This window comes from Meles meles, chromosome 11 (genome assembly GCF_922984935.1).
Source record: "Meles meles chromosome 11, mMelMel3.1 paternal haplotype, whole genome shotgun sequence".
Lineage (NCBI taxonomy): Eukaryota > Metazoa > Chordata > Mammalia > Carnivora > Mustelidae > Meles > Meles meles.
This window is the reverse complement of record NC_060076.1, coordinates 20,510,915-20,523,447: the sequence shown is the minus strand read 5'-3', so window position 1 is coordinate 20,523,447 and position 12,533 is coordinate 20,510,915. Positions and strand designations below refer to the sequence as shown.

The 12,533-nt window shown below is 38.6% G+C and overlaps 1 protein-coding gene across 3 annotated transcripts in view; it reads right to left on the bottom strand.

Annotated features, from left to right (window-relative positions):
- FKBP15 (FKBP prolyl isomerase family member 15) overlaps positions 1–12,533 on the bottom strand; it is a 52,787-nt gene that overhangs the window by 22,806 nt on the left and 17,448 nt on the right. For all 3 annotated transcript variants that reach the window (XM_046022518.1, XM_046022519.1, XM_046022520.1), the window contains exons 7-12: positions 11,188–11,337; positions 10,060–10,128; positions 8,802–8,948; positions 5,622–5,764; positions 4,706–4,763; positions 2,107–2,214 (exon numbers count right to left, since the gene is read on the bottom strand). In XM_046022518.1, the coding sequence (XP_045878474.1) occupies positions 2,107–2,214; positions 4,706–4,763; positions 5,622–5,764; positions 8,802–8,948; positions 10,060–10,128; positions 11,188–11,337 (675 nt within the window). The remainder of the gene's footprint in view (positions 1–2,106; positions 2,215–4,705; positions 4,764–5,621; positions 5,765–8,801; positions 8,949–10,059; positions 10,129–11,187; positions 11,338–12,533) is intronic.

Below are 12,533 nucleotides of genomic sequence, written 5' to 3'. Positions count from 1 at the left end.
AGAAGGGACTCTTGCAAAGAAACCCAGGCAACAGTGCAGCCTCCTCTCTCTGCCAGATCATCTCCACAGACCTCAAGGTACTCACTGAAGATCACACAGAGCAGGATTCACTGCCCCTCATCACACCTGGATCGCTTTTTGGATAATGTGGTTTTAGAGTGTTTTGTCCCCATTCTTTCTTTTCATAAAAGTCAAAGCAATGTGGGTCCCTACTGTAATTCTAAACAAAGTTATCCAATAAATATCTTCCCCAGTTCACACAAGGAAAAGAAAAACTTGGGGCACAATATACAGTGCTTTGCTATCCTACAGTTCAAAAGCTGAAATCTCTGACATTCTTTTACTTTAAAACTTCCCTCTGTCCCCTGATATTCTCAAAAACACATTATGCATTTCTGGAAAAGCATGCTAGTTTTATATTGCTTCAGCTCTAAATCCACCTAAATGTCTAACAATAGAATGAAAGGAATATGATAAATCGATCTTAACGGAACACTGAGCTACCTTTAAAGGAAATAATGCTTTGTTTTATTTACTTATGTTAATTTGTTATTCATATTGGTATTAACATAAATATTCACAATACTAATCTAAAAATCAGGTTACAAAGCAATAATAAAGAATACACTTCTTGATAAATATATATTTTCTTTCCTTGTAATCTGAATCATTCTACAATGAATAAGTAGCACTTAAAAATTTTAACAGTATTACCTTATTAAAATTTAATTTCCAGAACCAGCTAAAAATCAAACCTATAACAAAAAGCCCTAGAAACCCTATCTTCCTTTAAAATGTTAAATCTAGTGCTCGCTTTGGCAGCACATATACTAAAATGTTAAATCTACTTGCAGCTTTTCCAGGAAGAAAACAAAATTATGAAAAATAAAGCCTATGCTAGAAAAATTTTTTAAGAGCATCACCTTTGCTTTCGTCTTACATCAAAGTCAAAGAATCCTACAAATCAATCGCTATTATCTCTGTGAAGTGTTTCAATTCAACTGAGAGGATGATTTTACTCATTAGGTAACTAAAAACCAATGGGAAAAGAACTAAGTTAAAACTGAGCTACTTCACAGGGGCGCCTGGGTGGCTCAGTGGGTTAGGCCTCTGCCTTCGGATTGGGTCGTGATCTCGGGGTCCTGGGTTCGAGCCCCGTGTCAGGCTCTCTGCTCAGCAGGGAGCCTGCTTCCCTCTCTCTGCCTGCCTCTCTGCCTGCCTGCGATCTCTGTCTGTCTAATAAATAAATAGAATCTTTAAGAAAAAAAAAACCTGAGCTACTTCATATCATACATCAAATTCCATATGGATTAAAATTTTACATCTAAATATGAAATAATAATATTTTTTGAAAACACATGTGATGTTTATAATACCTGACAGTAAGAAGGCTTTCTTTTTTTTTTTAAAGATTTTATTTATTTAGTTGACAGATAGAGATCACAAGCAGGCAGAGGGGCAGGCAGAGAGAGAGAGGAGGAAGCAGGCTCCCTGCTGAGCAGAGAGCCCGATGCCGGGCTTGATCCCAGGACCCTGGGATCATGACCGGAGCTGAAGGCAGAGGCTTTAACCCACTGAGCCACCCAGGCGCCCCCCAAGAAGGATTTCTAAGCATAACGTCAAAAGCAAAAAACAAAGGGAAAAAACTGATAGATTTCACTGCAACAAAATTTTCGACCTTCAAAACAATCACAGCACATACAAATCCAAGAAGGCAGTACAGTGCCATCTTTAGTAATAGGTAACATCAGTGGGAAGACCAACATTTCCCAAGAGAATCTAAACATTCAATCAACAAATACGAATTGAGCATCTTTTACAGGTTGGGCCCTATGCTGCCTAATGTGTGATTTTTACTGACAGCAGAGTCTAGTAGAAGGCTATACAGACTACTTAACCCCCATTCTTGAGACAGATGTGGGGGATAGCTTCCATTTCTCAGGGGAAGTGCTAATCACAGTGGAAACACATGTACCATTTTAAATAAAGCTTTCTACATGATGATTCTGGGTTACAGGCAGAAAAAGTGGAAATCTCAACCAAAAGAACATAACATAACATAGAAGTGTCTTCACTATTTATTCTAACGGAACCCAGGGGTCATACCTCGATTTCTGAATCATTGGAATCCAGCTGTGGTGGAAGGATAGGGAGCATGGGCTGGCCCATTTTAGCCATCCGAGAGATCAACTTAGCTTTGACTGTATCAGGATTCTAGAAAGAGGAAAGTCACAAGAATCACTATAATCAAGGCTCAATCCTTTAGCTCAGTCTTTGGCTCTGCCATCAAACCCTTCCACTAGTGCCCCTGCTATATCGATTTGAAACCATTTCTTCGACAAAATGAGAATTAACGATTTCCTGGGTCACAATTAATAATAGCAGGACAAATAATTCCCTATATGTTGGAATGGACAAAGTGGTTCCATATGTATTGCTTCATTTCAATCAAGTCTGCCCGGCAGGCATAATTTGTCTCATTTTACACAGATGAAAAACTAAGTACAGATCAAGGGAGGGAGGCATCTTAAATGACAGTACCCTCTGAAAACAGTGGGAGCAATTCAGCAGACAGATATTCAGAAGCGATTTGGGGGGAAAAGGAAACAGGAGCTCTTTGTTCCAAATTCAGGTTCATTCTGCTCTGACTTGGCACTGACTACTCAATAGTCCCTGTGCTAGAAGCATCTGTATCCATTAACTTGTCCAAAGTGCAGCCTTCAGAGTGGGGTGTACATGTTGATCTACTGGGTATAAAAGAGATGATCATGGGCAGCTGGGTGGCTCAGTCAGTTACGCATCTGACTTGATTTCGGCTCAGGTCTTGATCTCATGGGTTTTGAGATGGAGCCCTGTGTTGGGATCCACACACTCAGCAGGGAGTCTGCTTGAAGAAATTCTCCCTCTGCCCCTCCCCACACCTTTGTGGGTGCAGTGCACACGTGCTCTCTCAAAAAAATAAATAAACCTTTAAAACAAGAGAGATGACCATAACCTCTACTTTGGAATTATCTCTAAGCTGTGGTAAATATAAGACATCAAGCTTATTTACAGGGATGGACAGTACTTTATGTATATAATTTATAAATAGATAGATACACTGGGAGTATGTGTTCATTCTTCCTTGTCTGATCGGAAGCACATAATCAAAGAAAGCTGGGTTCATCAAAAGAGGACTAGTTACATAAACTATATCACACAATGGCATACTGCAATCTACAGGAAAAAAAAGAAGAAAGAGGGAACTTTCTGTACACTAACATGGAAAGATATTGTTATATGCACTGTAATATATAAAAGGCATAATAGATAATATATATACTATGCTGTATTTTATGAAAGGAGGGAGAAATAAAATATACATTCCTATCTGCTTCCATCTGCATAAAGAAACACTGAAAGAATATATGTGAAACTAATAAAAGCAGTTACCTAAAAGGAGAGTGAGATGGGATGGGGTACAGAGGTAGGGTTGACAGCGAGTCTTTTCAATGTATACCCTGTTATACAGTTTTAATAACTGAACCTTATGAATGTAATTACCTCCTCAAAACAAAAAATAAAAACTTAAATGTAAAAAGAAAAAAAATGGATAGTGAGTCTTGCTTCAATAAAAAAAAAAAAAAAAAACTTTAAAAAGACAAAAGAAAATTTTAAAAAAGGTTGGAGACCACTAGTCCACTGGAAGCTCCTGAAGCTTAGAAACAGGTGACAAAGTAGCTCTGTCTAAAAGTATCACAGAACCAATACTAAACAAATTTTGTGACTGTTCAAAGATCCGAGATTACAGTTTTTTAATTTTCTTGATTCTTTGGCTTAACCTTCCAATTTTCGGAGATCACTTTTTACACATACCAGATCAATTATCTGCTTAATAATTCCTGCCTTGGGCTGAATATAAACAAGTAAACTAGGGATAGAGAGAAAGTAATCACCAATTTCACTCCAAGCAATTATCCTGTTTCCCAACATGGTAGGTGAAGGCCACAGGCTTTCATCTCACACTCACACAGCAAACTCAGATGCCTTCCTGAACCTGGTGGGGCAGCAGGAAAGTACAGTGCACATGCTCCCAAAGGCATTCAAATCCTAATTTTACTACAACTGTATGCTAGTCTTCCCATCTTACAGTTAGGGAAACAAACACAGAGACCAATTCAAAGTCAGCTAGTTGGTGAATTAGTGCACAATTCATCTCAGAGAACCGAAGTGTGAAGTATGTAGTGTTAGCAGTAATTATAATAATAGTAAGAGCTAATGTTAACTGAGCTCTTACAATATGCCAGACATGATACTAAAAACTCCACACACGTTATTTCATTTAAATCTCAAAAATACCTCTTGAGGATAAAAATCTTCCTTAGAAGATTCCTACTCTACGTAAGCTCGAAGCTTAGTGTTTTGCAAACATATCATAAAAACCCTAACAAAAGGGTCTGTGAGAATTATTTCTATTTTAATAATGAAGAACAGAGGATCAGAAAATTAGATAATTTTCTCAAGGCCATAAATTTACAAGAATGAAGATTTGAACCCAGATCGGCCCATGCAGAAGCCCATCTAATTTATAATAACTCCCTAAGAAGGAGATATCAATAAAGTAGCTTTTTTTTTTTTTTTTTTTTTGGTGTCTAACCTAACCTACCCCAAGGCACAAGAAACCTTCTCAGTAGACTGGGAGTAAGAGACAGATTTGTATACTCACCGTATTTGCTGTAAGCTGTTCACTGAGGGAGTTAGATTTGCTCCGAAGGGCCGGCTCCCTGAAACCAAGTAAGACATATGCTGAGGTAAAAAAAAAAAAAAATCCCAACCTATAATCACAAGTCCCAATTATGCTAGAAAAACAAATTGTTTTTGAAAATGTTGGCCAATTCAATGGTTGCAAAACAGAATCGTAACCATTCTTCAGTTTGCATTAATCTCTGAAAGCTGGTGAAAATGAGTAATTTTCCATTCAAATTCTTATCATTTATATTTTCTTCCTTCGGTATGTATTTTATGTTTATGCCTTTTACCCAGTTTTCTTCCAGAGTTCAGCAGGTATGCATACACACCTAAGTTAGTGCACTTAAAGACTATGAATGTTAATCCCTCGTCAGAAAAATCTTGATGCTAGCATTTTCCCCATTTCTTTCATCTCATTTTTTTCCAATTATTATTTTTTTTTATTTGTCACAGAGAGATATAACAAGTAGGCAGAGAGGCAGACAGAGAGAGAGGGGGAAGCAGGCTCACCGATGAGCAGAGAGCCCGATGTGGGGCTCGATCCCAGGATCCTGAGATCATGACCTGAGCTGAAGGCAGAGGCTTAACCCACTGAGCCACTCAGGCACCCATTTTTTCCCAATTATTTAGAATTATTTTAGTGTTCAACCTTCCCAATTTCAGAATCCCTCTAAGGATAACTTTTGTGGACAATAAAAGAGCATGATACAACTCCAGGATCTGGGATGCCTGGGTGGCTCAGGCGGTTGAGCGTCTGCCTTCGGCTCAGGTCCAATCCCAGGGTCCTGGGATCAAGTCCCACAGGGAGCCTGCTTATCCCTTTCCCTTGCCCTGCTGCTCCCCCTGCTTGTGCTCTCTGTCTTTAAAAACAAAACAAAACTCCAGGATCTTACCCTGATTTGAAAGGCACCGATGTGGGTGGTGATACAACAGGGTCTGCAGAGAGGCCATCAGCACCTGGTATGGGAGAAGGGGCCGCAGAACCCCGGGAACTAACGCTGTGCCCATCAGAGCCAGAATCTCTGGCAAACTTGACCTAGGGAGCGATCAACCACAGTTGGAACAGGCTACAAAAAGGCACCTTGTGCTTTCCACTGTCCTTTCTTTTACTTATTCTTCACTACACAAGTCATTACCTGTTTCCTTGTAGCAAATCAGACAATGTAGATAAGCCAACAAAAATAATTAATCACCCGCAATCCAACCACGATACAACAACACTGCTACAATTTGGGATGCAGTATTTCACATTTATATCTATGTGTGTGTCTGTGTATTTTTTATTAAAAAGGGTCATACTGTTTTGTGACTGGCTTCGCTCACTCACTTAGTAACATATGTCCATGTTACTAAATTATTAATCTACAACAGCATTAGTAACTACTGAACATTGTATCTCATTTCAAGGGTCATGTCCATACCTGCCATCATCTACAGGAAAAACTCTCAAAAAGATTTTGAGAACAGAAGTCTTATATACCTATGCTGCTACAAAATATATTTTACCAATTCCTGGTTGTTAGATACCCAGTTCATTCCTAATTTTCCTGTCACATCACAAATAATACTTCAATAAGTTTCTATCTATATCCTTGCACATACTCATTTCCAAAGTATAAATTCCCAGAAATTAAATAGTTGGGAGAAAAGTATGTTCATTTTTAAGAATTTTGGTATATACCACTAAATTTCAAACTACAAAAGATGAACTACTCCATACTCTACAAGCAGTGTGTAACGTTCTCCTGACACTCATCACTCTGGGTATTATTCTGTAGCAGCCCGATGACTTTAATAAGCATGTCAATTTGTTAACAATGGCCAAGGGGCGCCTGGGTGGCTCAGCTGGATAAGCACCTGCCTTCGACTCAGGTCATGATCCCGGGGTCCTAGGATCCAGCTCTGCATTGGACTCCATGCTTGGCAGGGAGCCTGCTTGTCCCTCTCTCTCTGCCCTTCCCTCTAGCTTGTACCTCTCTCATGCATGCTCTCAAATTTAAAAAAAAAAAAAAAAAAAATCTAAAACAACAGTCAAACTATGGAAACAGCGCACAGTGTTCATCAAACTGATAAATGGATGAAGAAGATGTGGTGCACATAAGAGACTCTTTTTTTTTCCATAACAGACTCTTAATCTTGCACAACAAACTAAGGGTTGCTGGGGGTAGGGGGTTAGGGAGAGGGTGGTGAGGTTATGGACATCGGGGAGGGTAAGTGCTATGGTGAGTGCTGTGAAGTGTGTAAACCTGGCGATTCACAGATCTGTACCCCTGGGGCTAATAATACATTATATGTTAATAAAAAAATTAAAAATTAAAAAAAAAAAGAAGATCTGGTGCATGTATACAATGGAATATTACTCGGCCATAAAAAAGAATGACATCTTGCCATTTGCAATGACGTATTTTTTCCTTATGGTAACAAAATGCCAGTCTTGATGGATTCAAACTGGTTTGTTATCTAAAACCAATCATGACTTCCTCAAACTCAGTGGAAAATTGAGACAAAATATAAAAACTGTGAAAAAGGCAGCTAAAAGCACATGAGTAAAAGAAGGTTGGAATGACCCAGCAGAGATAAGGGTGTTCAGTTAGGAAAGAGTCATCAGGAAGAAAAGCGTATCATTGATTGCAGCAGGATTAACAGCCACAATAAAGATAACCGTAATATTTATTTTCTGTATTGTATTTTGTAGTTTATAGGCACAACCACTATCACATTTGGACCTAATACACACAGTGTAAAGCAGACAAGGTCTTTTTTTTGGGGGGGGCATTAATTTATTTAACCACAACTCGTTACAAATTTTATTGTAGAAAATTATACACCCTCTTGATATTTTTTTTTAATGGAAAATAAGGAGAATGTAAAAAGAAAAAGTTTCTGAATTCATTACCATTCCCCAGATAAAGTCGTTTTTTAAAAAAATTTTTTAAATATTTTTTAATCTATTTATTTGACAGACAGAGATCACAAGTAGGCAGAGGCAGGCAGAGAGAGAGAGAGAGAGGGAGAGAAGGAATCAGGCTCCCTGCTGAGCAGAGAGCCTGATGTGGGGCTCGATCCCAGGACCCTGGGATCACGACTGAGCCGAAGGCAGAGGTTTTAACCCACTGAGCCACCCAGGCGCCCTTTTAAATTTTTTTTTTAAAGACTTTATTTATTTATTTGACAGACAGAGAGAGAGATCACAAGTAGGCATAGAGAGAGGGGAAGCAGGTTCCCTGCTGAGCAGAGAGCCGGATTCGGGGCTTGATCCCAGGACCCTGAGACCTCTGCCGAAGGCTTAATCCACTGAGTCGCCCAGGCGCCTCTCCCCAGACAAAGTCACTTTTGATCATTTCTTCAAACGCTTTCAGAAATATTCTATGAAAATATAAGCATATATGTATCTATCTGTATAGATACATGTATATGTACATACATACGACTGTGTAAATATATTTATATACTTATACGTTAAGTATTTTTATGTTTACATGTATTTGTATACACACACAAGAGATCATACTATCTGTACTGATTTGTGACTTGCTTTTTTCATGTAACAATAGATTTTGGATGTTCTGTAAGAATTGCATAAAAGTCTACTCCGTGAAAGACCATAACTTAATCAGTTGTTTAATGATGGCTATTTGTTTCCAGATTTTGCTATTATAAATAATGTGGAAGAGGGAGGAAATGATGTATCTCTATCTACGCACAGATATCTTTGCATACTTATGTGAATACAGAAATACAATGAATTTCTAGCCATGGAATTACTAAGGCAAAAGGCAAGTGCACTGGGTAGGAATCACTCTTTCACAGACAGAATAATCACTCTTTCACAGACAGAATAAGAAGGTTAGTGTAGCAAAGTGATTTGTTTAGTCACCACCTCTTCTAAACTCTAAATAGAGCACCAGGAAGGACGTAAACCGTGGTCTTTAGATTCCATTGCCCTTTCCAACTATACCATTTCTGCTTTAAAAAAAAGTCCCTGAATTTGTTTTTTCAAAGGTATTTATTTATTCATTTTACCTAAAGGCAAAAAGGACTCATCAAACACAAAGGAGCACAATTTCACTCACCCGCCTAATCTCCACCTCGTACACCAGGATCGAGTCCGGCGACTGGGTCCATCCCATTACTCCTTCAGAGCCAGCAGCACAGGCTGGAGGGATGACAAGCAACCGCTTCCCTCCTTTTCTCATGCCTAGCATCCCATCCTCCCAGGCCTTCAGGAATCAGAGAAGAGGAAAAGCTCATCAGGACACAAGTCTCCTCGTAAGACAAAATGAAGTCCCAGATATTAGGCTCCTCTCCTCCACACTTTCAGGTTTAGACCTCTTGAAAGACATCAAATTCAACTATAATCCCCCGTTGGTTATAAGAATATCTAGAATACTGCTGTTATTCACTTGTAAAAGCCAGCGTATCCGGGGTTAGATGAAATATGCTTATCTCAGGTGATGAGAGAAATTAGAGGAGAGGACAATGGTATTAAAAGAGAAATAAAAGCTATCATTCATTAAACACATTTCCCAAGTACTCTAGTATGAGCTTTACTTACATTATGTTGTTTAACCCCTAAAATAACCTCATAAGGTTAGGAGCATTATCTCCATTTTACAGGCAAGAAAACTGAGGCTTACAGAAGTGAAGCAACTCACTCAGGATCAGATCCCTGATAAACTGTTAAGCCAAGATGCAACACCAGATCAGTGTAGCTTTAAAGGTTATACCTTCACCCCTCTCATCTACAGGAGGCAGTTTCCAAAAGATTTTGGGAAGAGGAGGCACAAACAAAGCTATGAAGACAAACTTTCTGTCATGCAAAATGGCAATGAGGACTTTTTCCAATGAGTGCTTTGACACGTCCTAACACAGTGATACCCCACGTGTGTAAAATACTCTTTATTCTATAGAGCACTTGCACAGCTGGTAAAGAAAAGCTTCACAACATGAAGTCAAGCTCTCAGATTCCAATCCCAGTGTTCCTCTTGCTCTGTGGTAGCTGCTTCCCACAATGACTGGGAAGTGCTGATTCAAAGCAACTCAGACAGGTAAGAGTCACCCATTATGATAAATTCTAGAAGGAACAGTTTCATCTCTTCCCCTTTTAGGCTATGCAAAAGATTTAATAATTTCCTCAGAGTCACACAATGAAAAACAAAGAGTAAGGATTCAATATATTCTCATAGGTAAAAATTTCCTAAGTAATGTAAACATTTTTCTCCTCCTACTTTTTAACCAAGCCTTACCAGACTCAGAAAATACACCCAGGTTAGAAATTTTACAAATTAATCACAAGTGATAAAGTCATATAGAACACAGTTAAGCCAGTACCTTTATGACTTTGCCTGATCCCAATTTCAGGCGCAGCAGCTTATCTTTGTTAGCAGTAGAGTCCAAAACCTGCAATTTGATCAAAGTAAATGAGGTCAGCCGATTTCAAAAATAATAGTAATCATGTAATAGTCAATACGGATTACTACAGTATTAATATCAGATTAGCACAGTATTCCTGGAATAAGGAATGTCAAAATACTGTTGGAGGGTGAGGAGGGAGGTTTTGTTTTGTTTTTTAAGATTTTATTTATTTATTTGACAGAGAGAGATCACAAGTAGGCAGAGAGACAGGCAGAGAGCGAGGAGGAAGCAGGCTTCCTGCTGAGCAGAGACCCTGGGATCATGACCTGAGCTGAAGGTAGAGGCTTTAACCCACTGAGCCATCCAGGCGCATAAAGGGGGGAGGTTCTTAAAATACCTGAAGAGAAAGGCTCACTCAGATCATGGCTAAATTGGGACCTGAATGTACATTTTTTTGACTCATAGTCTAAAGCTCTATCTATATCATACTGCTTTTGAGAACTTAAGGATATTAAAACACAAAAGTGCACTCTATTTATAGCATCTATTATACAGAAAACAAACAACTATGAGGAAGTTCTAAAAAGAAGTTTTAAGACCTAATCCCATAAAAATAAATTTAAGTTTAAAATTGATATAGGAGGACAAGATACACATGAACAGGGGCGCCTGGGTGGCTCAGTTGGTTAGCCAACTGCCTTCAGCTCAGGTCATGATCCTGGGGTCCTGGGATCAAGATCTGCATCAGGCTCCCAGCTCCACGGGGAGTCTGCTTCTCCCTCTGACCTTCTCCCCTCTCATGCTCTCTCTCTCACTGTCTTTATCTCTCCAATAAATAAAATCTTAAAAAAGAAAAAGATATACATATGAACAATTACCAAAAATGATACTTAGGAGATTGGTTTCCATTCTAAATAGAAGAGACAGAGTAGCACTGAGCAGATTTCACCTGTCAGCATTTGATGACTATGCCCCAAAAGCAGTCAAAGCAGGGTTCCTAAAAGATTTCTATTTGCCAACAGCAGCAATTCACAGCAGTAACACCTTACGTTAGTACTCGTGCTATTTTAATTACAAATGAACTTGCAGGCTGCATTTCCTTACCTGGCCCAGCACATGATTCTGAAAGAGCCAGCTGGTATAGGCCACTTCCAAAGAATCTCCAACGTCTACAGCATGGCCTTCTGCTACAATGAGGTCCTGGGAGAGCACTGCATCTAGGGAGGGGGTGCTGTTGCACTTGGCAATGCACACCTGCGAGATGAAATCACAGCAGTATTAACTTAGTTCAAGCTCAGTAAATATTCCCTCCATTGTCGCTAATGCTCTTTTCCAAACAGTGGTATCCACTAACAAAACTGATTACATGTTTAGAAGTAAGCCATTCCAAAGTCAACAATCTTGCCAGGAATCAAAGTGCCTAAGAGTAAGGCTTTGGAGTCAGACTGTCTGGGTATAGATCTGGGCACTGCCACTTATTAACTTGTGGCCTCGGCCAAATAACTTAACTTCTGTGAACCTTATTTCATACAGGTATTTTGTAATTTGGAGATTAACAACTCTGAATTTACTAGGGTAGTTATGAAGATTGAGCTAATACAAACACAGTCCTTGGCACGGTGCCTGGCAAATAAGACTAAGTACACAACAACCATTAGCTAGCATGACTATAAGGATTTTACCTTTCATTGTCTGGGAACCCACGAAAGAAAGGAGAACTTCTAGAACAATTTCAGAAGTCATTTCTAAAGACAATGAACTAGAAAAAAAGGCCCTTTATAAAACCATGCTACATTCCCAGATTTGCATGTTTACCACCTACAGACTTAGTCATATCCTCTTAGCACAAATCTTAGACAAAAGAGTCAAACACATCTTCGTGAAGTCTTACTTTACCGTCAATTTTTTAACATGGTCTATATTACAAATTTGCTACTCATTTTCTTAAAAGAAAGGTTTCATTAGTGTAATCAAATAAATGCTACCTAAAACAATGACAAGTCACTTTTTACCAAGCAAATAAGATTAAAAAAAAAAAAAAAAGATAATTCTAAATGTTGGAAAAGGTACAGTGAGAAAAAAGATGAATGTGAAATAGTACTATCTCTCTGAAAAGCAGTACACCAAACTGTCTACAGAACCAAGAAATATTTGGACTCTTTGACCCAACCTTCCACTTCTAGAAATTTAGCCCAAGGAAATGATCAGAGGTGGAAAAAAAGGACACAGAATTATACACAACAATGCTTGCTATTGTATCATTTATTTCAGACAGAAAGCAATCTAAATGTGTAAACGCAAGGGAAAAATTAAATAAATTAAGGAACATTTATACTCATATTAATTTTTCATATTGTTAAAATATATAGCAAGATATTGAATTCTTAAAGGGGTATACCTACTTATGTACACTACATATAGAAAAAAGGAAGCATATTAATAGTGGTTAC